The 24,964-nt window shown below is 44.5% G+C and overlaps 1 protein-coding gene and 1 long non-coding RNA gene across 3 annotated transcripts; one reads left to right on the plus strand and one right to left on the minus strand.

Moving 5' to 3' along the window:
- The first annotated feature begins 16 nt into the window (after window positions 1-16).
- LOC125415997 (uncharacterized) lies at window positions 17-2,667 on the plus strand. The gene is made up of 3 exons (XR_007236732.2): window positions 17-130; window positions 1,161-1,242; window positions 2,522-2,667. It is a non-coding gene; the product is annotated as an uncharacterized LOC125415997 (long non-coding RNA).
- Window positions 2,668-3,444: 777 nt separating this feature from the next.
- Ganab (glucosidase II alpha subunit) lies at window positions 3,445-24,860 on the minus strand. Of its 2 annotated transcripts, XM_087908142.1 has the most exons (25): window positions 24,749-24,860; window positions 20,170-20,274; window positions 19,928-20,036; window positions 16,716-16,843; window positions 13,033-13,212; window positions 12,504-12,569; window positions 11,593-11,662; window positions 11,321-11,408; window positions 11,137-11,233; window positions 10,714-10,894; window positions 10,063-10,216; window positions 9,439-9,674; window positions 9,221-9,347; window positions 9,024-9,103; window positions 8,650-8,793; window positions 8,438-8,534; window positions 7,842-7,943; window positions 7,458-7,701; window positions 5,937-6,001; window positions 5,505-5,581; window positions 5,346-5,420; window positions 5,066-5,179; window positions 4,836-4,948; window positions 4,601-4,701; window positions 3,445-4,495 (listed from the first exon to the last, which is right to left on the minus strand). In XM_087908142.1, exons 1-25 carry the CDS (start codon window positions 24,784-24,786, stop codon window positions 4,386-4,388), a joined length of 2,901 nt encoding a protein of 966 aa, XP_087764268.1. In that variant the 5' UTR covers window positions 24,787-24,860; the 3' UTR covers window positions 3,445-4,385. The 2 variants fall into 2 exon arrangements, with proteins under 2 accessions (XP_087764268.1, XP_087764269.1); XM_087908143.1 differs by lacking the exon at window positions 12,504-12,569.
- Between the last annotated feature and the right edge of the window lie 104 nt (window positions 24,861-24,964).

A 24,964-nucleotide genomic window follows, 5' to 3' on the forward strand; every position in this document is an offset into this window, starting at 1 on the left:
TCGGCCCTCCCGCGGGCCCCGCCCAGCCCGGAGCCCCGCCTTCCCCGCACCCCCTTGTAGTAGTTCTCAAGAACCTGGGTCTCCGAGCGCCACACGGGACCACTTCCGGCCAGTGGTGCCCCTCCCCAAGGTAATTTCCGGCCCCTCCTCCTGGTAGGCCAACCAGGGTGATGACGCCATGTCCGCTGTGTCAGGCGTTCACGACTGGCAGTCAGAACCTTGGTGGGAACACGTGGGTCCTTGCTCGACGTGGAGCTCGGAATTGAGAACAAGTCCCGCCCCTAACCGAGTTTTTAGTCATCCATTCATTCTTCAGCCTCCGCACCAGGACTGGCTGTCCTAAGAAACAGCCATTCAATACTCGTTCAACCAATGAATGAAATCTATGGCCTGCCAGGTGCCAGTCCAGTTCTGCTGGGTCTGTTCCAGTGGTTCTCAATCTTCCTAATGCTGTAAACCCTTTAATACAGTCCTCATGTTTTGGCGACTCCCCAACCATAAAATTATTTTCCTTGCTGTTATGACTTGTAATGTAAATCTGTTTCCTGAGGTAAAAGGATACCAGGTTTATAAACTGTCACTAAACAATGGGTGATTTTATTTACTAACATTTCATTTACATATTTAGTGGGGGAAGTATCTTCCTAATGCTGTAAACCCTTTAATACAGTCCTCATGTTTTGGCGACTCCCCAACCATAAAATTATTTTCCTTGCTGTTATGACTTGTAATGTAAATCTGTTTCCTGAGGTAAAAGGATACCAGGTTTATAAACTGTCACTAAACAATGGGTTAGTAAATAAAAATGATTTTATTTACTAACATTTCATTTACATATTTAGTGGGGGAAGTAGCTCAGTTTGTAAAGTGCTTGTCTAGTATGCACTGGTTTACATCACCAACATAAACCTGGGAGAGTGGTGCATGTCTGCAATCCCAGCACACCATGGAAGGTGGAGGCAAGCTCCTTACATTACATATTAAGGTGGAGAATTCAAGGTCAGCCTAGGCTACCTGGAACCTTCCAGCATATATAAACTGATCTGTTATATTGTTTCAATACGTAATTAAAGAAAACACAAAAGTTGATGTTCATATCAGTAAACATTTTCTCAATGTTACATCATTATGATGAAAGCATTCAAAATCCTTTCATTTAGCTACAGTCACCTACTGCTCTGTGAGGAAGGAGGAATCTCCAGCCAGCAGCAGAGGAAACAGGATGGGGAATACAGAGCAAAGGTAACCAAGCCACATAAAGGAATACAGATTAAAAAATATTAAGAACTACTTAGGGCTGGATGGTGGTGGTGCACACCTTTAATTCCAGCACTTGTGAGGCAGAGGAAGGTGGATCTCTTGAGTCTACAGAGCGAGTTCTAGGACAGCTAGGGTTACAGAGTAAAGCCCATGTCATTTTTTGAGCTGATGGCCCAAAGAAAAACCACATAGTTTTAAGACGTGTAGCCCAGAATAGCTTCTTCCAACATGCATAGTAGTCTTAGGACTTGAACTGCCACATGCCTGCAAAGCTCCCCCCACCAGCAAAAGAGTCTATTGTCTAGGATGGTCTTGAACTCCTGACTCAGACAATCTTTCTACCAGTCTACCGAACAGATGAGTAGAAGCTCCTTCCTAGCAAGTTCAACTAACAATGCGAGGAGGATATTTTAAATGCTGGTACAGCATGTTCTGTAGGTCTAATCCCCAGCAATGCAAACCAGTTTTTAAAAGCTGAGTGTAGTGATGTTTATCTGTAATCCCAGCATTTGGGAAGACTAGGGGAAAAAAGACCAGGTGCTCAAAGCCAGTGGGATACATATAAAAATCCTGTCTTAAATTGAGCATGGTGGTACACATCTTTAATCCCAGCACTTGGGAGGCAGAGGCAGGTGGATCTCTCTGAGTTCCAGGTCAGCCTGGTCTATAAAGTAAGTTCCAAGACAGCCAAGAATATTACAGACAAACCCTCTTCAAAAAAAACAAAAAACGGGGCTGGAGAAATGGCTCAGCGGTTAAGAGCACTGACTGCTCTTCCAGAGGACCCGGGTTCAATTCCCAGCACCCACATGGTAGCTCACAACTGTCTGAAAATCCAGTTCCAGGGCATCTGACACCTTCACACCTAGGCACATAAAATAAAGATAAATAAGTCATAAAAAAATTTAAAAAAACAAAAAAAACCCAAAAAAACAAAAAATTAAAAAATGCTATTAGTAGCTGGGCAGTGGTAGCACGTACCTTTAATCCCAGCACTCTCTGGAGGCAGACAGGCGGCTTTCTGTGAGATGAGGCCAGCCTGGTCTATCAAGTGAGTTCCAGGAGATGCTCCAAAGCTACAGAGAAACCTTGTCTCAAAAAAAAAAAAAAAAAAATCAACAACAAAAATAAATGAAAAGCAAACAAACAAAAAAACATGACTGTTGGGAGCTGTGGACCCCCAGACCCTGAATTTCCCATAAACAACTTGTTATGCTTGCAGCTGCTCTCTGACCAAAACAACTTGTTTTTCTATTTGCAGTTGCTCTGAGCAAGAGACCCTCAGGAGTTCTTGATGGCAGGGGAGTGGTTTCTGGCCGGTTTTGCTGGGTCGGCGTGGCTATCAGTTAAGGATCCCTATATAAGCTGCCCTGAACACAATAAAGGAGGCATTTTTGGGGAATTCAAGGAGGACCCATTTCTCTGTGTGTATGTGTGTCAATCTCCAAGCCCTTGCCAGCTCACAAACTGTCTGGTAGTGCAGGCTGTACGCTACAGGCATAGTACCGTAGCACACAAAGTACAGGTGCTACAGGACCATAGTACACATAGTAGTACGCACGTTACACATGACAACTATTAGCTCTGATTCCCACTTAAGCCCACTTTAAAACATGACTACTGAGGGCAGACAGTGGCGGCACACACCTTTGAGCCCAGCACTTAGGAGGCAGAAGCAAGCAAATCTCTTGAGTTCAAAGCCGGCCTGGTCTACATAGCTAGTTCCAGGACAGCCAAGGCTACATAGAAAAAGTGTATCGTGAAAAAACCATACAAATGACAACTAGCATGTGTGACATGTGCAGCCAGAGGCTAACTTTACATATTCTCCAGGAACCATTCTTCTTTTTTCCATATCTCTCATTGAGCCAGAGCATCAAGGATCCAACGTCTTCATCTCCCCAGCACTGGGGTTACAAATGCCTGCAACACCACACTCAGTGTTTTTCACAGTGGGTCTGTGGATCAAACTAAGGTTCTTACAGTTGTAAGACAAACCAATTTTCTGATTCATCTCCCTCCTAAGACCCCTGGCTAGGTTGTTCTATAAAGTACTAGCATTGACCGAGCTAAGGAAGCCTCATGTTGGCTCATTTTGCTAGAATGAGGCAGTTTACGCATATTAAAATGGAAGGCTACTATTTTCTGAAGTACTTCAGTTTATAACTATAATTCAGACACCTATTATTATGTATGGTTTATCTTTTTATTGTTTCTTCTTTTATCAAAACTTGTCACAGTTAGGAACCCAGAGGAAGTAAAAAAAAAATTCCCACAAACATTTCTCCTGGTTCCTGAGTCCTCCCTCATCCCCCTCCCCTTCCAAGGGTTTGAAGTAATCCCTGGATACACATGATCATCTCCCCCCACCCTCAGCCTTCTTCCCAGCAATAAATACAGGTGACCGTGATTCAGTGAAACCACAACTCATTTCTCTATCTTGAGTGTCCCAAGAGGACCAGAAGGGGCAAAATAAGTTTAATGACCATCCCCTCTTAACTGTGTGGAAGTTTCTCCCTCAAGGAATGGGAGAAATGCAGCAGCTCTGGAAAGAAATGGGGAAGAAAAGGTTGAGATGAGAAGGAAGAGGATATTCTCCAGCAACCTGAATCTTGATCCACTCGTCCCTCACCAGGTAAGGGATGGTCCCAGTGTATCAGTGGAACGGAGAAAGGAGAGGGTTGAGGGGCAGGGGGATGAAAAGGGTAGGTAGTGGGAAAGAGAGAACAAGGAAGAAAAAAAGGAACTCTAAAGTTCACTGCCCTCATTTTCTTCCAAGAAATGGCATTAACACAAGAGGCATGAATAGACAAGGTCTGAGGAAAAGTCAGAGACCCTAAGGAAGGGAAAGAGAAAGACAAGGCCCCTAGGGACTTCACAAATGAAAGTGCTCCAGTTACAGCAACTAGGAATGAGGGGGAAGCTTGAAAACACACAGAAGGAAAGACTAGGTCATAAGAGGAATTCAGAGCCCTAGGACAGCCCTGTCATGCTGCCCCGATGTTGGCAGAATCTGAGTCTTGGGATTGATTAAAAAGGTGAACTCTGAATAGGGTCCAAGGCAAAAGAAAAGGTAACTCAATACCACCACACCCCTCCTCCCAACTCAGAACAAGTTCCTTGGGTTATCGAAGATGAATACTCCAGTCAGAGGCCACACTGATGCCAGGTTTACGCAGTATCAACACAGAGGTTTCAGGGTCGTGTTGGAAGGACAGGCGACTTTCAGGGGATCCTGTGAAAGGAAGACAAGCACCACAGTCAGCAATAGGCTACTTCTCCATAGCAAGGTTCCAACTTGCTTCTCTTTTGCCATCCCAAGGCCAGACCAATCACTAACCTTTGGTCTGGAGCACCACAGCTGCTGGTTTTCCAGCCCCCATTATGACCACTCGCTCAATCCAGACAGGTGTCTCAAGGTGGCCTTTGGGATCTGCTGAACTAGAGGCAATAAAGGAAATGCAAATTGGAGAAGTTGTCAGGAAGATTATTCAAAGCAAAGTCCAAAGCTGAGAAAAGCAAAGTAAACCTGAACATCCCTGAAGCCCAGGCCCATGTAGAGGGTACCCCATTACCTAGAGACAAGTGTGTTGCCAGAGAATGAGAATCGACGAAACAGGAACTCATGGCGAGTCTGATAGCTAAATGTGTGTCCATCATCTAGAAAGAGCTCTCCTTGGGCAGTACCCTGAGCAGAAAGAGAGGTACGAACTTAAGTCAAGGAGGGAGTGAAGGACAGATCCCAGGGGACTGAGTTCTAGAACACAGGCAGAGGGTTGAAGTAGCTCATTCCCTGGAGACTCACCTGGGGACCTAGAGCAACAAAGAGAGTGATAGGATCATCTTTCATACAGTCTGAAGAGCGCCGCACACGCATCCATCGAGGCACAATTGTCCCGCCACGTTGGAACACAGGGATCTAAGGCAAAAGTACTGCAGTGAAGCACTACTCCTTTAGGCCTTTCGGCATCTTCTCCTCTTGCTCTTTTGGGCCCCCAAGGTCATTTGGACCTCGAATTACACATTTTCTCCCCTTCTGGAAATATACAAGCAAACAGGGATAGCAGCTAGGCAGGCATACTCACACTGTTCAGAGTTACTGGCAGGTACAGGGTCTGGGGACCATGATGCTTCTGATAGCTTTGAATGTCATACCATACCTGTGGATGACAAGACATTGAATTACTTAATGCACAGGAGTTCCATCCTGTTTGCTTATTTGCCTACGACATCCTGCAACTTACCTCTCCTTGGCCAGGCAAATAGACCTGCACACCGTGGGCCCCAGCATCTGATACAGGGTGAATCAGGAGTGCATCCCCTAAAACATACAAGAATTAACATGTATCTGAGAGCACTGCTGCCAGTCTAGAGAGCATTAAAGTATCTTTCTGCTTCAGGTCCAGTCACAGTTACTCCACAACTTTCTTAACCTTCATATATACACATCCCACAAGTTCTTTTTAGGAGGAGGGGAGATTCAAGATAAGGTTTCTCTGTGAAGCCTTGGCTTGGCTGTCCTGAAACTCTATAAACCAGACTGGCCTGAAACTCAGAGATTTACCTGCCTCTCCCTCCTGAGTACTGGGATTAAAGGCAAACACCATCACCACCCAGTCACAAATTCTTCTGAAGTCTAAACCCAACTCACTACCAACTGTCCTCCCATTTCTCACCAAGCAGGAACTGATCCTCTATACTGAAGGTAGTCACATCCTGAGGATAGTGTACCCAGAGGGGCCTAGAAAGGAAGACAGGAAAGGACAATATTACCTTCTCAGACATAGGTCAAAGACATTCCTCTAAGAACTAGCAATAAATACACTGGGAGGCTGGGCAGTGGTGGCAGCACTCAGCAGGGAGAGGCAGGCTTATTTCTTAGTTCAAGGCCAGCCTCGTCTACAGTGTAAGTTTTAGGACAGCCAAGACTACACAGAGAAACCCTGTCTCAAAAAAACAAAAACAAGGGGGCTGGAGAGATGGCTCAGCAATTAAGAGCACTGATTGCTCTTCCAGTGGACCCGGGTTCAGTTCCCAGCACCCACATGGCAGCTCACAACTGTCTGAAAATCCAGTTCCAGGGGATCTGACACCTTCACACCAATGCACATAAAAAATAAAGTTAAATAAACCATAAAAAATATTAAAAAAAAAAAAAAAAAAAAAAAAAAAAAAAAAAAAACAAACCAAAAACAAACAAACAAAGAACCGCACTGGGGAGAAACCCAGGACCTTTCAGCCAACTGAATGTTGCAGGCACACAACTCCACCAGGTCATTTTACTTCCTATCTTACTTCTGTAACTCCACTCTTTTCCAACTGTTCTCTATCTTTTAGTGGCTTCCTCAAATACTTCAGTGACACCTAGCTGGCAAGACCCTTTAGGATCAGAGAAGTGTCTTCTCCATTCACAGTGCCAACCTCTCCTCTCAGTTCCTTCCCAAGGCCCACAGAATTTTTGTTTTTATTTCTGGCTTGTTATACTTGGGAATTTTGGCACCTGCAGTGTCCTTTCTGTGTGATGTTCTTCCTTGGGGTGACATCTGCCTCACTCATTGTACAGGTCCATCTTAAGACGCTGTTTTCTCAAGAAGGCCTTTTGTGACCTACTGACCTTTATCAAATGACATCACTGCTGGCAGTTTTCTTCAGATGTTCACTACCATTATTCACTTACTTCCCTTAGCCTTCCCTTGACTCTCTTTTTAAGACAGGGTCTTGCTATTCAGCACAAGCTGGTGTTAAACTCTTGTACCTCCTACCTTAGCCTCCTTTAGCACAACTTTTGATTGGATGAAGAGCCACTTGTCATGCATGTGGTGGTCAGAGAACAACCTGCATCTTATAGGAGTCAGTTTTCTCCTTCTATCACGTTCTGGCAGTTGAACTCAGTTCCCTACATCTGATGGTAAGTGCTTTTACTTTACCCACTGGGCCATTTCATTAGCCTCTTTCTTTCTTTTTCTTTGGTGGCACTGGGGACTGACTGAACTCATGGCTTTGGATATACCAGGCAAGTGCTCAAGTACTCTATCACTGAATTACATCCTTGGATCTCCCTTCCACATTTCATATTCAAATCAGATCTTACAAACAAGGCTCTGGAAATGGAAAGAAAGAGGCCCAGACACCCAAACTGGACCTCGTTATCTCCCAGTCACTCTGCCTGACTCCACAGATGCTGCTGACTAATTTACCTTATGACAGGAAGTCCTTCCTGGTGAGCTTGATAGAAGAGGGTATACCAGAAGGGGAGCAAAGAGTACCGCTGGTACAAGGCATCTCGGATTGCATCTTGGTATTGAGGTGCTAACAGCCATGGTTCTCGCCGCCCAGTGTCCAAGTGGGCATGAGCCCGAAAGAATGGCTGGTAGGCACCCATTTGGTACCAGCGCACAAGCAGCTCTGGTTCTGGGTTCTTGAAGAAGCCACCCACATCCGCTGGGAGAGGAGAAGTAGCAGGTTGAAGAAGGGCAAAGAAGAGGTACTGGCAGCCATCCATATATATATTCTGTTCATTGCTCCTGCCCAGGTCCTGTGACTTTATCCCAATCAAAACCCCAAATTTCTTCTCCTCTTACCACCACAGAAGGAAAGTCCCACCAGTGCCAAGCTGAGACACATAGGGATAGAAATCTTCAAGTGATCCCATTCTGCAGTGTTATCCCCTGTCCACACAGCCCCTGAGAAAAAAGTCAGGAAGGAAGGAGCTTAGCAAAGAGAAAAGGGCTCAGCCTTTAGAAAGGTGTCTTTTGACCCACCACTTTTGCTTGACAGCAGCCAGGACGCTCTGAAGATATTAAAGTTAAATACTACTCCTTTTCTTGTTTTGGTTCTAGGAACTGAGCAGGGCCTTGCATAAGCTAGGTGGAGCTCCCCTGCAGTCCTCTCAGAACTCTTACATGAGGATTAGACATCCCACTCACTCTCTGGTTCCCCTCCAGAGACACCATGGCTCCTCTGATCTGGCCTTCATACTTTTTGTATTAGAGCTCTATTTTTTGCTTAATTTTTCCCTTGAGACAGTCAAACTAAGTAGCTCCAAATGGCCTAGACTACCTAGACAGTCTAGGCAGCCCTAAAACTGAAGCGCCTCCTGACTCAACACTTTAAGTGCTGGGGTTACAAGCACTCCCCTTCCTGCACAGCTGCCAAAACTCCATTCTCCAAGTCTTACCAAAGCGCTGAGAGCCTGCGAAGAAAGCCCTACTCAGGACAAAGGGACGTTCTATGCCACCAGAGCGCTGTATTAGTCCATCAGCAGTCGCCATGTGCTGGGTAGAAAATCAAGAGAGAGAGAGTGAACAAACGCCATCTGTCATCTGGTGAAAACTACAAAGTCTTCACCTTTAAGCACTGTTCTCCCTACTTCTTCTCTCAGTCCCTTACCACATATAAGCCATAGATGTTATGAACGTCCCGGTGCTCCCAGCCACCATAGTGCACAGCATCCTTCAGCATGGTGACCTCAGGACCATTGAACACAGATGGTTCATTCATGTCATTCCAGACATAAAGGTTAGGAGCTGAACCCTGAAAATACAGGCACCACATATGTACAGGAAAGAGGAGAGGAATAAGAGAAACACTGTCAGAAAGAAAGCTTCTAGAAATCCAGAACCATGTATTTTTCAGAATCCTTCAAGATCTTCAAGTCCCCATGAAATGTATAGGCCCCCAAAAAAGCAATGGTATTGAGCACAAAGGCTTAGTCATGACAAGAAAGTAGGAAAGACAGAAGGCACATGAATAGTCTTTCCTACCTCATAATTGTCAAAGCTGAACATGTTGGCCCACCAGGACCTCATCCTTGGATTAGTGAAGTCGGGGTAACTAGCTGAGCCTGAGAGAGAAAAACAACAGCTGTCAAACCCCAAAGAGGCAAAAAACAAAGCCTAACAAAATAATTCTACCTCCTTGATCTCCCAATAGTCTCCCCTTCAATTCTTGGTCCGCTTACCTGGCCAGCACCAGCCCTCATAATCAGAGCCATCCCGAGTTTTAACATACAGCCCATGGTTTCGCAGTTCTTCGTGAACTCGGTAGCCAGAGTCTACCTTGATGTGGGGGTCCACAATGGCCACCAGCTAGGGACGAAGAACAAAAGTAGACATGGTTGGGATGATTATGTCTCACCCTTACAATGGGAAGACCAAACAGAGCTGCAGCCACACTTACCTTCCTTCTCTTGGAAGCCAAGCGCTCAAGCATACTGAGAGGCTGAGGAAAGCGGGTAGGGTCCCAAGTGAAGTACCGCTTGCCATCAGCATGTTCAATGTCCAACCATATGACATCACAGGGCATGTTGTGATCATCAAAACCCTGATCCACTTCTGAAACATCAGCCTCATCCCGGTAGTTCCAGCGGCTCTGGTGGTAGCCGAGGGAGAAGAGAGGGGGAAATGCCGGTGTCCCTGCGGGTTCATCAAAAGATAGTTACAGACTAAAGAATGGCTAAAAGGTTAAGAGTACAGCACTTGCCACTCTTCCAGAGGACCAAGTCTAGGCTCACAGCACCAACATCAAGCAGCTCACGGCCACCTGTAACTTCAGCTCCAGGTACTGCCTTCTGGCCTCTGAGGGGGCTCACAAATACACATGCATGCAAACACACACTAAGGAGGAAAAAAAGGACAGAGTACAAAGGGAATCAGGTTAAACCTGATCCTTAAAGTACAAGGAGACTAAAAGAAAGGTAGGGTAGAAAAACAGGCTGAGAGAAAATGTCTGAAAATGCACAAACCTAACTTCTCAAGAACAGAAAATGAGACTATTGGCTAGTAGAGTATTAACATCACCTACCTGTGAGACTAGCATACTGCCGAAAGATATCAAAAACTGAAGGCCCAAGCATCAGGAAAACATCAATAATGCCACTCTCTGACATCCAACGAATGTCTGTCTGTGGAGTCTCCCCAGATCCCTGTAGGTAATCCAACATCTTCCCAAACAAGGTCTACGGAGGAGACAAATGAAAGTCAGCTTTTGATTGCCAACTTGAGACAAAAGCAGTAATTTTCGCTTGGGTGCTCACACAGCTGGCTCCTAACACCTTACTGTGTGGTCTGAAAGTTTACAATCAACTCCTCCAGGAGACTTTCACAGACCACACTCTCTAAAAAAGCACCGTCCCCTCCACAATAACAGCCTTGGTGTTGCCATTTACCACTCCTGACGCCCTTGCCTTGTAACCCACTAGTACCTGTTGTCTTCTGAGACTAAGGACCTTTTCAATCTTAGTAAGCAAATAGCCCCTAAACCCAGAGTGTTCCTACAGAATGGACAGTGAATCTTCTCAGGCCAGAGGGAGCAATGACTTCATTCATCCTGAGTACTATCTGGCAATGACTAAGGACCATTTCCCAAATAAGCTGTGTCACTAGTATTTTCACACTCACATTCCAGCATTCCCGGCAGACTTTTACCGTATCTCTCCCCACGCTACACTCTTACCTTCCCGGCAGTGTTGGAGGATATATCAACCCATGTCTCAGCAGCATTAAGCCAGAAGATGCCCAAGTCTCGATGAGGGTTGTGTGCCAAGAGCACAGGCACAGACCCATATAAAGCCATAGGATTGTTCAGCTCATACTGGAACACATCCAAGTTGTATAGGCGGTACGGCTCACCACCCCTGGTGGCAGACAGACAGACTTAAGCTAATGACTGTTCAAGCTATGGCATACGCAAATGCCACCCCACAGACATAGCTGAGAGAAGAACAGACTTATTCCTTCAAAGAACTTCATAACCCAGACAGGTAACTCAGATACGGGAAGGGAGTAATGCTTGCCTAGAATACTCAAGTGAATGAGCAAAACTCCAAGCCCTGGCTGCCTCCTTTCTCAACCATCCCACTATAACTAGTGGACTCACTCAGTAACCTTCAGTCTCAGGCTGTCTGCATGCTCAGGGATCCCATACACATGTTCCATCCCTGGCAGAGAGAAGTCCAAACCTACAGACATGGGTCCTGAAAGAAAAGCAAAGGCTGATTTACAGAGCTTCTGCTTGCCAAGATGTCCCCGTGCCCCTAGCCAGGGCTTTCCCGGCCCCTCACCGTAAGGCTTGCTGTCAGTATGAGTTTTGAATGTCTCCTCCCAGGCTCCTGGCTCATCTTTCTCAGCCTTCTCCTGGGTTTCCTCTGGCTGTTTTTTTTTTTTTTTTTTTAAAAAAAAAAAAAAGGACTGATACTCATGCACGCACTGGTTGTCTTTCCCACTCTATGGTCTACATCTCATCAGTGCTTCAGGAAGAGACTAGGCTCAATTTACTCAGCAGCCTCCCAGTCAGCCCTATGCGCCACTCCAACCACCCACCACTTCAACTTGCCTTGTCACCATCCCCAGGCGTTGCCTCAGGCTGGGCTCCATTGCCTTCAGCTGGGTCTTTTGATTCTTGCCTGGAAGGTAGGAGAGCTGTCTGCTCCAATCCAGAGCGGGCAGGGATGAGGGGCTAATGGAGGGAGGGGTGAGGGAATAGAGAGCCAAGGGTCCAAAGGAATGAAAGCACTGGAGGAGGGGACTGAATGTTAAAGCTTGGGAAGGGACCCCAATAAGCAGGAAGGGGAAAGTACTGACAGAGGAAAATGAGGAATAAATGCTAACAGGAAGTGCCTTCTATACACAGGGCCAAATCAGCAGTCTCTGTGGTATCTAGAAGAGACAGGCAGGGTGGTTCAGTAGCCTAGGTTCTAAATGCCAATTCTGGCTCTGCTGCCAGAGAAAATTTTGACCTTTCTTGATCAGACTTTACACAAAAGCAAGTTGGTCAGACCATAAAAAGCCTCTCCAGATACACTCTAGGACTCCAAAAGATTTGCCAAAGAATGCTTTTCATGGTGAAACATGCCTTTAATTGCGGTAGAGGCAGGTGAATCTCTGAGTTCAAGGCCAGCCTGGTCTACGGAGTGAATTCCAGAACAGCCAGTACTACACAGAGAAACCCTGTCTCAAAACAAACAAAAAAATGAACAACAACGAAAAGAATGCTTTAGTTTCTCTCTAGGATCTTGAATGTATTCCAACTTAGAACCAGGAACCCCAGCAAAACAGAAAACCCCTTCACCCCTTAGCAAAGGAATAAGCTTCCTACATTCCTGAAGGACTCCCAGCACTCATCTTCCTCCCAGGGGACTTCAAGACAGGGGAAAGAGCAAAGAAGGACCCAAATCCCCAGAGGGCCAGAGAGAGGGGTAGGTAAGGGAAGAGGAACAGATACAGTACCAGTGGCCATGGATTTACCTAGAGAAAAGGTTCTTGATCTTATCCCACATGCTACCGAGCGTGAGACTAACTTTATCCGAGAAACTGGGGCAGGAGGAGATGAGTAGGGAAGGGGAAGGAGCACAAAACCAACACAAAAACAGAAACATAAAAGTGAGTTTCAGTAGACAAACTTCTGGAGATGGGGGGAAAGAAACAATAAATAAATAAATAAATAAATAAATAAATAAATAAGTAGCAGGAAGAAAATAAACTATGGGTATGTGATGACGTGAGAAGGGTAAGGAAAGAGCAGTTCCAGGCAGACCTCCCAGAGGAGATGCCCAGTGTACAGCTCAGGGACAAAAATAACTGCCTCCTGATATGTACAAAAAAGAGAAAATTGCAACCCAGGTCTGGTTTTTACCCTCTCTGATAGGTGGTGTCTCCCACCCTCCTGTCCCTATCTGGCTGTTCTGCACCCAGTCTCTTCCCAAGAATACAATACCCAGTAACAGTTCTAGGCACTACCACAGTAAGTACCATGAAGTCCCCACCCTGTACTCACGAGACCCTGGGGGCCCTCTGGTGCTCAAAAGCCATAAGTCCTCGGGCATTGACACTGAGCAGAAGACTGCGATCCTCCAACAAGTCAAGGCGGAACGGCCGTGCTGTCAAAATGATTTTGTATGGTCCCTCAGCCACTGTTAGCTCTACACTGTTGTCATCATGGCCAGAGACTGAAAGCCTGGGAAAGAGATCAAAGGAGATATATGACTAGGTAAAAGGCCAAGAGACCTGCTACAGGCAACAGGTTCAGAGAGAAAAAAACTCATTAGAGCCTTTTTCTCTTTGAACAGTTTTGGGGATTAGCAAGACCACACAGCAGGCGAAGATGCCTGCTACCAAGTCTGACGACCTGAACTTGAGTTCCAAAGACTTACACTGTGGAGGGAGAGAACCAATCCCCGAAATTGTTCTCTGGCTTTACATGCAGGCTACAGTGCATACCTAACCATAATATAATGCAGGTATACACAAAAATAAAATAAAATAAAATATTATTTTTTGTATGTTTCCATCTTTTTTGTGGGGACAGGTTAGCATGCACTACAGCGAACATGTAAAGGCCAGAAAAGACTTTTAGGAGTCTGTTCTCTCCTTCTCTCATGTTGGGTCCAGAAGATTCAACCTAGGTCCTTAGGCTTGGCGAGAAGTACATTTACCTACTGAGCCATCCCACTTGCCCCAAAATAAATAAATCTTGAGACTGGGTATGGAGGGACACATATGTAAATCAGTGCTTGAAAGGCAGAGATAGGACTGCCTCAAGTCTAAAGCGACTTTGGTCTATAACATGTTCCATGCCGGCCAGAACACAGTAAGATCCTCTCTCCAGCAGGCAGATCTCTTAGAGGTCAAGGCCAACCTGGTCTACAAGAGTTAGTTCCAGGACAGGCTCCAAAGCTACAGAGAAACCCTGTCTTGGCGGGGGGTGGGGGGGGGTGGGAGACAAAAACAAAGAAGAAACACCACCACCTGAGGAGCAACACCAGAATTTGTTCTCTCATCATTGCGGGCATATTGCATGTGCACCCACACACACACTAACTGGAGCTGGAAGAATGGCTCATCAGTTAATACATACTGATCTTGTAGAGGGCTCACGTTCAACTCCCAGCACCCATGTCAAGCAGCTCACAAGCTCATCTAACTCCAGCTCCAGGAATCCTCTGGTCTCCAAGGGCATCTACACTTACATGTATATATCCACACACAGATACACATAAATATAATAAATAAATATTTAGGGACTGATTAGCAAGAGGCACACACACTTGTTCAATAGGCCATGGGGACATTGGGGTCAAGGTTTAAAATAAAAAATATATTAGCATACATTAATAGTAGAAAGGGACTCCATTATAACATTTCCATTATTTTTCAGGAATAGTTGTGCTCTCCTTTAATTCCAGCAGAATGAATTATTTTATTTAATTAATTAGATTAATTAATTGCTTAATTAATTCTGGGTGGTCAGCATTTGAAGCCACCCTGGTCTATATAGTGAGTTCCAGAACAGTCAGAGCTACATAGCGAGACTCTGCCTCAAAAAACAAAACAGCAAGCAAACAAACAAATAAATCCTTAGATGAAAACTTAATATATTTCTCCAAGAGATAAACAAAAACTTTTTTCTTTTCCTTCTTGGTTCACGTTTAAGTCTTTGTCTGTTTAGTTTACAATAATGGGATTTTATAGCCTAGGCCGGTCTCTAATATCTATGTTAAAGAGATTCTCTTTCGTCAGTCTCTCAAGTAGTCAGGATTATAGATGCTAAACTACCATGCCTGGATGAGACAGTTGTTTTTGTAATGCTAGGGATTGAACCCAGGGCCTCGTGCACACTACACAGGTGCTTTTACCACTGAGCCACATCCACGGCCCAAGAGAGATTATTTAAATAAAGCAGTATGTGCTAACATCACAAGGTAGAAACTGACTGACACATTAACCTGACAGTATTAACACTAAAAATTTGTATTTATCAAAAGATACCTTCAGTGTCATCAAGAACATTTAAATTTCTGAAAAACTGTCTCAGTCAGAGGAATCTATCAAGGTATGACCACCGAATGCTCTATGATATCTTGGCTTCAGAGCAGAAAAGGTATACTAGGCAACAACCGAAGGAAATCTAAATAAGCATGAACTGTGGTTAATAGGACAGTGCTACCAGTTCACTAGGAAGACAAACAAACTACAGTAATGTTAGCAAGCACACCAACTGTGTGTAGGGTACAAAGGAACTCATTCCTTCAACTTTCCTATAAATCTAAAACCACTCCAAATTACAAAGTGTGTGAAATATTGATCCTCAGCCTTGCACATGCTAGCACGTGTTCTACCACAGAGCTAACAGCTCCCCAGTCCATGTATTTTGATTTTCTTTTCTGGAATAACTTAAGCACAGGGTCTAGTAAAGTACTCCATAACTGAGTTACATCCTTAATATCCAGCTGTTTTCTTTTTTCTTTAAAGACATCTTTAGTAAATTAAAAGGTTACAACCTAGAAAAAAGTACCCACAATATATAAATGATAAAGACTCAAAATTAACAAATTCCTTAAGCCTGTAAGGACAATCCACAAAAGAGATGAGCGGGTATAAACTGTCAACTATTATCTCACAAAACAGTACACCCAAAGACAACACACAAACAGGGCCTGAGGAAAGAGCTCAGATGGTGAAGGGCTTGCTTGCCTCACATCCGTGAAGAGCAGGGTTTAATCCCCAGAATTCACAGTGTGGTGGCTTCAGATTTAACCTCGATACTAGAGAAGCAGAGATAGCTGGATGCCTGGGGAATCACTGGCCAGCAAGACTAACCTAATTAATGAGTTCCAGGCCAATGAGAGAGAAATATTGTTCCAGAGATTGCTCTCTGGCCACACACCCCTACAAATACATCCATTTATACACACATTCACATAAAAGAAAACCAAACATACAAAGATGTTCCATCTCATTAATAAACTGGGAAAAAACATGTGTGGTAGTTCATGTCTTACAGTGCCAGTACTAGAGAGACTGAAAGCACTAGTAGGACTGAGTGAGTAGAAGCCAAGTGTGACTGACATACTACATTCCAGACAAACCTGAGTTACAGAATGAGATCCTGTCTCAATAAAAAGGAGAGAGAAGAGAAACAGATTACAGCAGATACCTGTAATCTAAACATATAAATAAATATAAAATAAGTATTTGAGCAATTGTATTCTAAACAACTGAGAAAAAAGGAGGGAAGCCTGGCAGACAACAAAGGTGTGTTTGGCTTGCTTACTTCCTTTTTGTTTTGTTTTGTTATTTTTCAAGACAGGGTTTCTCTGTAGCTTTGGAGCCTGTCCTGGAACTCACTCTGTAGACCAGCCTGGCCCCGAACTCAGAGATCTGCCTGCCTCTGCCTCCCAAGTGCTGGGATTAAAGGATTAAAGGTGTGAGCCACCACCACCTGGCTGCTTACTTCCTTTTAACAGCAGTACTGAGCCTAGGTTCGACAGAAGACAAAACACCAGTTTGCTGAGTGGATATACAGAGTGAAAGGAACTAAACAGCAGAAGGAAGAGAAGCTGGAAAGGGGGTAGGATGAGAGGTGCTAGTCAACTATTTCTCTGATGTAACAAAGTTACCAAAGGCTCATCCAGAAGGAGAAAGGGTACTCAGACAGAGATCCTTCTCAAGAAAGCTTACCGAGATGTGGGGGGATCAGCCACCAAAACATCGTGTACTCGGTATCGGGGCCGCCGGGGCTCTAGCTCATCGATCCTGATTCGAGTCATATTCTTCTGAAGCCCCTGGAGCTCCAGCACAAGCACCACCTGCAGAAACAGAAACCTGGATCTGAAGAAACAAAACAGACCATGCCATACAAACCCTCCGAACCCTTCCTCTCTAAGATGTCTCTTCTCAGTCTTTTGCCTTACTGCTCTGATTTAAAACTAAAATATACATATTTTTAGATTTATTTTTGGTTTTTTGGAACAGGGTTTCTCTGTAGCTTTTTTAGAGCCTGTCCTGGAACTAGCTCTTGTAGACCAGGCTGGCCTTGAACTCACAGAGATCTGCCTACCTCTGCCACCTGAGTGCTGGAATTAAAGGCCTGTGCCACCACCGCCTGGCTTAGAATAATTTATTTTTATGTGTGTGAGTGTTTCACCTGAGTGTGTGTACCATGTGCGTGCCTGGTGCCCAAAGAGGTCAGAAAAAGGCAATAGTCCCTGGAACCAGAGTTGTAGATATTTTGTGAGCCACCATGTGGGTACTGGAATTCAAATATGAGTCCTAAAGAGGAACAGGTCAAAGGCAGGTGTAGTGACACACACTTTTAATTCCAGCACTTTGGAGGCAGAGGCAGGCAGATAGAGCTCTGTGAATTCAAGGCCAGACTGGTATACAGAGTGAGTTCCAGGACAGCCAGGGCTGTTTTATACAGAAACTCAGCCTAAAAAACTAAGAAAGGAAAGTAAATTAAAAAAAAAAAACAACCAAACTCATAATGAATCTAAGTTTTTCTCTAGCTGTGGTCACCCACATTGCATCACCCAACTTCACTGAAGCCTTGGTTCTCAATACACAACATGCACTTTGTACTTTTCGTGCCATCATGGCACACTATGCCAATGAACACTGCCTAAAACACTCTGGCTCGTATTGGAGACCACTGTGTGTTAACAATTGTGGTATTTTTACTATACATACAAAATTTTCTGTTCTTACAAAAATATGACGGCTTACATTTTAAAAATTACCAAGTTGGTGGCACAGTCCTTTAATTCCGATTTAATTCCAACATTTGGGAGATAGAAGCAGCAAGATCTCTGTGAGTTTAAGGCCAGTTAGGGTTATACAATGAGACCCAGTCCCAGGATAAATAAACAATTGCCATATGGATTGCTGGCTTGAGGTTTGAGTTTCATAAAAAATGTAATGTTCCAGGTTGGAGAGATGATTCAGTGGGTAAGAGCACTGGCTGCTCTTCCAAAGATCCTGAGTTCAATTTCCAGCAACCACAGGGTGGCTCATAACCATCAATACTAGGAACTATTGCCCTCTTCTGGCATAAAGTCAATAGAGCTCTCATATACATAAAATAGATAAATAAATAAATATTTTAAAAAATGTTTAAATGTCTGGGATAGAGCTACATAATAGAAACCTGTCTTGAAACAAACAAACAAACAAACAAAAAAGTAATGAATTTTGGTTTGAGATTAGGACAATTTCCAACAATTTTTTAAGTATTTTTTAAGTATTTTTTTTTAAATATTTTTTATGGTTTATTTAACTTTATTTTATGTGCATTGGTGTGAAGGTGTCAGATCCCCTGCAACTGGATCTTCAGACAGTTGTGAGCTGCCATGTGGGTGCTGGGAATTGAACCCGGGTCCTCTGGAAGAGCAGTCAGTACTCTTAACCACTGAGCCATCTCTCCAGCCCTTAAGTAATTTTTTATGTATGGGCTTTACCCATACATCTGCCATTTTGTACGAGATAGTATTTATATGAAGTGGAATTCTCAACTTTGAAAAGTCCTGAAGATTCTCTGAATACTTCAGTACCATGTACTTCCAGACAAGACTGAAGTCTTCATATAAAGAGAAGCAAGCACATCATCTCATTAGAATACAACTTTGTTTTCATCTTTAAGAAACTGTAAACAGGGTGGTGGTGGCGCACGTCTTTAATTCAAGCACTTCAGGAGGCAGAAGCAAGCCTGGTTTACATAGCAAGTTCCAAAACGAACTCCAAAGCTATAAAGAGAAACCCTGTCTCAGGAAATCAAAAACAACAAAACAAAACAAACAAATAAAACAAAACAAAAGACTGTAAAATTGACCAGGTAGTGGTGGGGCACACCCTTAATACCAGAATCCCAGCACTTCAGAGGCAGAGGCAGGCGGATCTATTAGTTTAAAGCCAGCCTAACCTACAGTGAGTTCCAGGTCAGTCAGGGTTACACGACAAACCCTGTCTAGAAATACCCACACACATATGGAAAAGAAAAGAAAAAAAAGAAAAAAATTATATGTGTGTCAAGTAACTGCTGTAAAATAAATTTATGTTTGGCTTGCACATACACACCACTTAAACACAACTCACTCTCTCTCTCTTCACTATAAAAATTTCTTTCAGGACTAAAGAGATGGCTCAGTGGTTAAGAGCACTGACTGTTCTTCTAACAAACCCGGGTTCAATTCCCAGCATCCATATGTCAAATGTCAGTAATTCCAAGATATGACACTCTCAAGCAGACATACATGCAGGCAAAGCATCAATGCACATAAAATAAATATAAATAATTCAAAAAACTTTTTAAAAAAACTTCTTGCAAATGGGGGGCTAGAGAGATGGCTAAGAGCAGTAGTTGTTCTTCCAGACGTCCTGAGTTCCCAGCAACCTCATCGCAGCCCACAACCATCTATAATGAGATCTGGTGCCCTCTTCTGACCTGCAGGTATAGATATAGGCAGAACACTGTATATATAATAAAAAAATAAATCTTTCTAAAAATTATCTTGCAAATGGAAAAAGTTTATGAAGCCTTGGCCTAAGGAACCTGAAATCAGACTTCTTTAAAATCAAAAGCCTCTGGACCAAAGATATTGCTCAACTTTTATGAGACTAGCTGCTCTTCCAAGGTCCTGATTTGATTCCTGTGCCCACATGCTGGCTCACAATGGTCAATTACTCTGGTCCCAGTTGATCTAACACACTCTTCTGGCCTCCATAGGGACTGCACCACACTGTACACAGATATATGAAGGTAAAACACTAATACACAGAAAAAAAATTAAAAAGTAAATGTCTCAGGATTGCCTAACACAGACATTGGTTACAAGTTTCTCTTTCCCAAGTTACCACCCAATTCCCCATCCCTACCACCTTTTCTTGTCTCGCCTGACCTTGGTGACTTCATGGATCAGATGGACCGTGAGAGCATCAGGACCAAGCTGAAGTGTGTCCAGCAAGGCACGGTAAGGAGAGAGGCCTGGCCGAATGCTTCGTTGCCGTCTGCAGTTGGGAAGTAAGATTAGAAGGCATCTCAACAACCTTAGGTGTCTCTACTTACCACTTCCTTTCTACACTACCCATACTACACACTTCCCATATACCCACTTTTCATTCACCTCTTCCAGAAACATACTTGCAAAAGGAACTCTCATCACAGGTCTTAAAGTTGCTTCTATCCACAGCAAGGGTAATCCCCAGACAGACCCCTAAACACGCCAGTACCAAACTTAACCAAGACCTATGGGAAAAACAGACAGGGAGAGAACAGTTAACACTTTGGTCAGGAAAGGCCTCACCTTTTTACCATAACCCTAAAAGATAGCTCATGAAAGCCACCACACTAAATAGGGAAAAAAATCAGAGTAGACAAAGGATGAAGTCAGTCCTGAGTCCAGCATGGTGGTACATGCCTTTATTCCCAGCACTTGGGAGGCAGAGGCAGGTGAATCTCTGTGAGTTTGAGGTCAGCCTGGTCGACAAGAGCTAGTTCCAGGACAGACTCAAAGCTACAGGAAAATCCTGCCTGGGGGGGGGGGGGGGCAAAGAAAGTAGACAAGGCATCTCTGGCCTTCAAAGGCTCAAGTACTGACTGCAGTTACATCAGCATCTCAGAGAGAAGCAGCAACAACAGTCAATCCCAAAGGAAATGATCGTACCATGTATGTACATCAGAGAAACAAAGCAAACACCCAGTTAGTCTGCTGGTCACAATTCCTAAGGTCCTAGCTTCCCTGGAACACTAGGCATTCAGCTCCTTTGATGCACAGTTCTGCATCTTCAAAACAAATAACCATCACTATGTAAGGCTAGAGAGAGTAACAGTTGAAAAACATACTGAACCCAAAGGGCCTGTTATGTCCCTCGCTTCCAGATGACTGAAATTTTCAAAGACTCAATACCCCCACATCATCTTCAGGGACTGATTTAATTAGCCTAAAATAGGGTCTGCTTAAGCTCCCTGCGGCAAGGTGTATGCTTGTAGCCCACAGCTCCTTGGGAGGCTAGGGCAGGGTTAAGAGTCATTTGTGCATAGGAGACTAATTCGAACAACAGAGTGAGAACCTATCTCAAAAACGATAGGCAGCGGTGGCTCCCAACTTTAATCCCGGTACTTGGGAGACAGAGGCAGGTGGATCTCTGTGAGTTCAAGTCCAGCCTTGTCTACAAAACAAGTTCTTGAAAAGAAACAAGAAAAAAAGATCAGGCTGGAGAGATGGCTCAGAGGTTAAGAGCACTGGCTGCTCTTCCAGGAGGCCAGAGTTCAATTCCCAGCAACCACATGGTGACTCACAACCATCTGAGATCTAATGCCCTCTTCTAGTGGGCATGCACACATGCAGACAGAACATTGTATACATAACAAATTAATTTAAAAAAAGAAAAATTTCATAATGCATAAATATCCTCTAACTAATGAGTAAGCAGGGCTCAAAACTACTTCTTTACATGCATTTACTTTCCCAATTTTTGTTTTGTTTTCCAAGGCAGGGATTCTCTATGCAGCCCTGGTTGTTGTGTAGTGGAACTCACTCTGTAGACCAGACTGGCCTCAAACTCAGAGATCCACCTGCCTCTCTTCCTCCCCAGTGCCGGGATCAAAGGCATGCGTCACCATTGTAAAGCACTTTCCCCATTTCATTCACTGTTTTTCTTAGTCAATATTAGTGGGTTTTTTGTTTGTTTGTTTGTTTGCTTGTTTTGTCGTCATTCCTCTCTCTCCCACCAGACTGGAAACTTAAGGTATAGAAGGGTCAATCATCTATGACCTTTGAACAGCTACTAAGGGATGAAAATGGGCTTGAGCTCAGTCCTGCATGACTCTAAGACCGTGATTCCTACAGGATAGAAAGCTTACTAATCACAGATCAGACCTGCTACACTAAAAAGCTTCACATCAAGGTTGTCACTCCCACAATGTGTTATCAAAGACCAAGGGAAAATAGTCTCATTTAAATAAGTTAGTTCTGGGACTAGAAAGACACCTCAGTGATTAAGAACACTGGCTGCTCTTCTAAAAGACCTGGGTTTGATTCCTAGCACCCACATGCCAGCAAACAACTTTCGGTAATTTATTTCAGAGAATCCAACACCCTCTTTCTGGCATCAGCCACACACATAGGGCACAGACAGGCAGGCAAAAAAAACAAAACAAAACAATATTCGTAATAAAGTTTCAGTTAGCCTAAAGAATATATTCACGGTGGAGAGATGGCTCAGAGGTTAAGAAAACCGACTGCTGTTCCAGAGGTCCTGAGTTCAATTCCCAGCAACCACATAGTGGCTCACACCCATCTATAATGAGATCTGGTGCCCAGAACACTATATACATAATAAATAAATTTTTAAAAAAAAGCAAAACATTTACACATATATATGTACATATATGTATATATAAATATATACGTATATATACATATATATATTCACCAACTAAATGAATCCTATATAGGAACTCTCAGATTTTAGTGTCTAGTAATGTGTAAGCCAGACAGTGGTGGTGCGTGTATGCCTTTAATTCCAGCACTTGAAAGGCAGAGGCAGGAGGATCTTTGAGCTCAAGGTCAGCCTGGCCTACAGAGCAAGTTCCAGGATTTCCAGGGCTACACAGAGAAACCCTTTCCCTTAAAAAAGAAAGAGTAAGTAACCAAGTATGGTGGTACAGAGCTGTAATCCCAATATCTGGGAGGCAGAAGCAGAAGATGGGAGTTCAAAGTCACCCTCACCTACAATAGTAAGTCTGAAGACTAGCCTGAGCTATGTAAAACCCAGTTTTGAAAATAAGACAAGAAACATTTGTTATGTTTATTAAACAAACACTACCAAACCTTGGACCAGAGATTTAACTGCTTTACTTCTTTCTTGGTGTTGAAGACTGAACCCAGGGCTCACTCACGTCAGGCAAACATTCAGGGACATCGTCAGCCTCTAACATCAGCCTTTTAAATAAGTCCTTTCCGTGACTATGATGGAAGCAATACAGGAACACACTTAGAAGTGTTCCATGGGGAGGCGAGGGGAGGGGGGCTCACAAGATGACACTTGCGGCCAAGTGTAATGACCTAAGCTTGATTATCCAGGACCTACATTGTGGAAGAAGAGAATTAACTCATTATATACATATGCAGAAGTAAATGCACATACATGTGCACATGTACACACATACAGGCAAAAGAAATGTAAAAAAAAATCTTAATTAAAAAGGGGGAAACCATGCATAGTGGTACACATCTTTAATTCCAGCACTTGGAAGGCAGAGGCAGGCAAATCTCTTCTGAGTTAAAGGCCAGCCTGGTCTACATAATGAGTTCCAGGCCAGTCAAGGGTAGACCTCAAAATATAAACGAATAAAAAGGAGGTGGGGCAGAGTAACAAAGACATGGTTCTTCTAAGCAATGAAACCGACATAGGACCTATCAGACTCAGTTATCCAGCTTCCCTATCTACATGGAAGAAAATTACCACAGAGAGAGATCAATCAAGCCCTGTTTGATTCCCCAGAACCACCAAAATAAAATTTTGAAAAGGATCAGTAAACAAAGGAAGCTCTCTAGAAGAAAAATTTGAGAGGCTGGCTGGCTGCTACCAGTAATGAAAAGTCAGCCAGAAAAGCGAGGAAACACTAGAAATTGGTGCACTAGGCTGAGCAGGAGTAAGCACCAGTACAAGCAGAGGAAATGCTACCAGAAAAAAACTAACCACAAGGGATACATACAGCCCTGGTCCTGAGGGGTGGCTGCTACAGGATCCCTGTGCCCACCTGCCCCAAATAGCAGTAGTGGGTGGGCAGTTTAGCAATTAAATACTCCCTGGAGCCCTATCTTCAAAGCTATAAAATAGGTTTGGGGAGATGGCCTAAGGATATGATTTCTAAAGGATATTTCCAGCTATGACTTGTTGACTCTAGGAATTCAGGGATGCCTTAAGCGCCCCAAACAAGAGGCGTTCACAAGCTGAAAGTCAGGAATGAGCTTTAGAGTAAGTCCACTTGTTTATTGGAAAACTAAGTTTATGATTCACCCTTTTTACACTGCTGCTGTCAGTACACGCCTCTTCCCAACCCATTATATCCGTTAGGTGTACCGCGCTTTGCGACGCTGATGTGTTTCCAAGTTTTTTTTCGGTTCTAGAAAAACTCCAGAGCGCATACCAAATCATTCGATTACATGTTGTGTTTGAGCAACAGTATCCATGCAGACTGTGAACTTATTCCTGCCCAAGTCGTGCCCACCAAACGAGCATAAACGAAACTGGTCAGGGCTGGTGAGGGCAAAAGGGTAATACAGGACGACCTAGCCACCGCAGTGCTTGCAGCCTGAAAGAGGAGCAGGGTGGCAACAGGCTGCTTTATCACAGGCTGGGATGCATTTCGTCCCTCTACCTGCCTCGACGGCCCTGAGCACTGCAGGAAGGAGGCGGAAGCATTGACCACCGCGAGCCACCAAGGGAGAGGGGGCGGCTGGGAGCGGCCAAGGCAAAAGGGAGCACCCAGCTTCAGCCTTTCTAAGCCACCCGGCGAGATCCAGGAGCCCCACAGACAAGGGCCGCAGCGACTCGCGAATCTGCAGCCGGAGGCTGAGGCCGCCACCACGGGGACAAAGAGCCCCTGCGAGGCCAGGAGTACCAGGGTGACGGGAAGGCATAGAGAAAGGAGCAAATAGGGCTCGGGGGATCTAAGGGCGTCCGGGCGCGCCCCCGGGTTCCGGGCTCCTCACCGCCTCCTACGCGCCGCCACTGCCGCTACCGCCGCCATCTTGTACCCGGTTTGCTCCTTGACCCGAACCTACCCGCCCCTGCGCACGTTGAGCCACGTACCCTAGTCCCCGCCCCTTCCGGCCTTCCGATTGGCCCGGCCAGAGCGCGGCCGGACGTCTATGCCATTGGTCGAACGCGTTCTAAATTATGGATGGGGCGTGGCCTGATGTCCCGGC

Source organism: Myodes glareolus, chromosome 7 (assembly GCF_982192425.1).
Source record: "Myodes glareolus chromosome 7, mMyoGla1.1, whole genome shotgun sequence".
NCBI lineage: Eukaryota > Metazoa > Chordata > Mammalia > Rodentia > Cricetidae > Myodes > Myodes glareolus.

Excerpts from the sequence above, each read along its gene's own strand:
- Ganab (XM_087908142.1), bottom strand. The coding sequence starts at position 24,786 with ATGGCGGCGGTAGCGGCAGTGGCGGCGCGTAGGAGGCG. Across the intron at positions 10,217-10,713 it reads CCTCCAACACTGCCGGGAAG|ACCTTGTTTGGGAAGATGTT; the intron begins GTAAGAGTGTAG and ends TCTCCTCCGTAG. Across the intron at positions 8,794-9,023 it reads TCAGCTTTGACAATTATGAG|GGTTCAGCTCCTAACCTTTA; the intron begins GTAGGAAAGACT and ends CTGTATTTTCAG.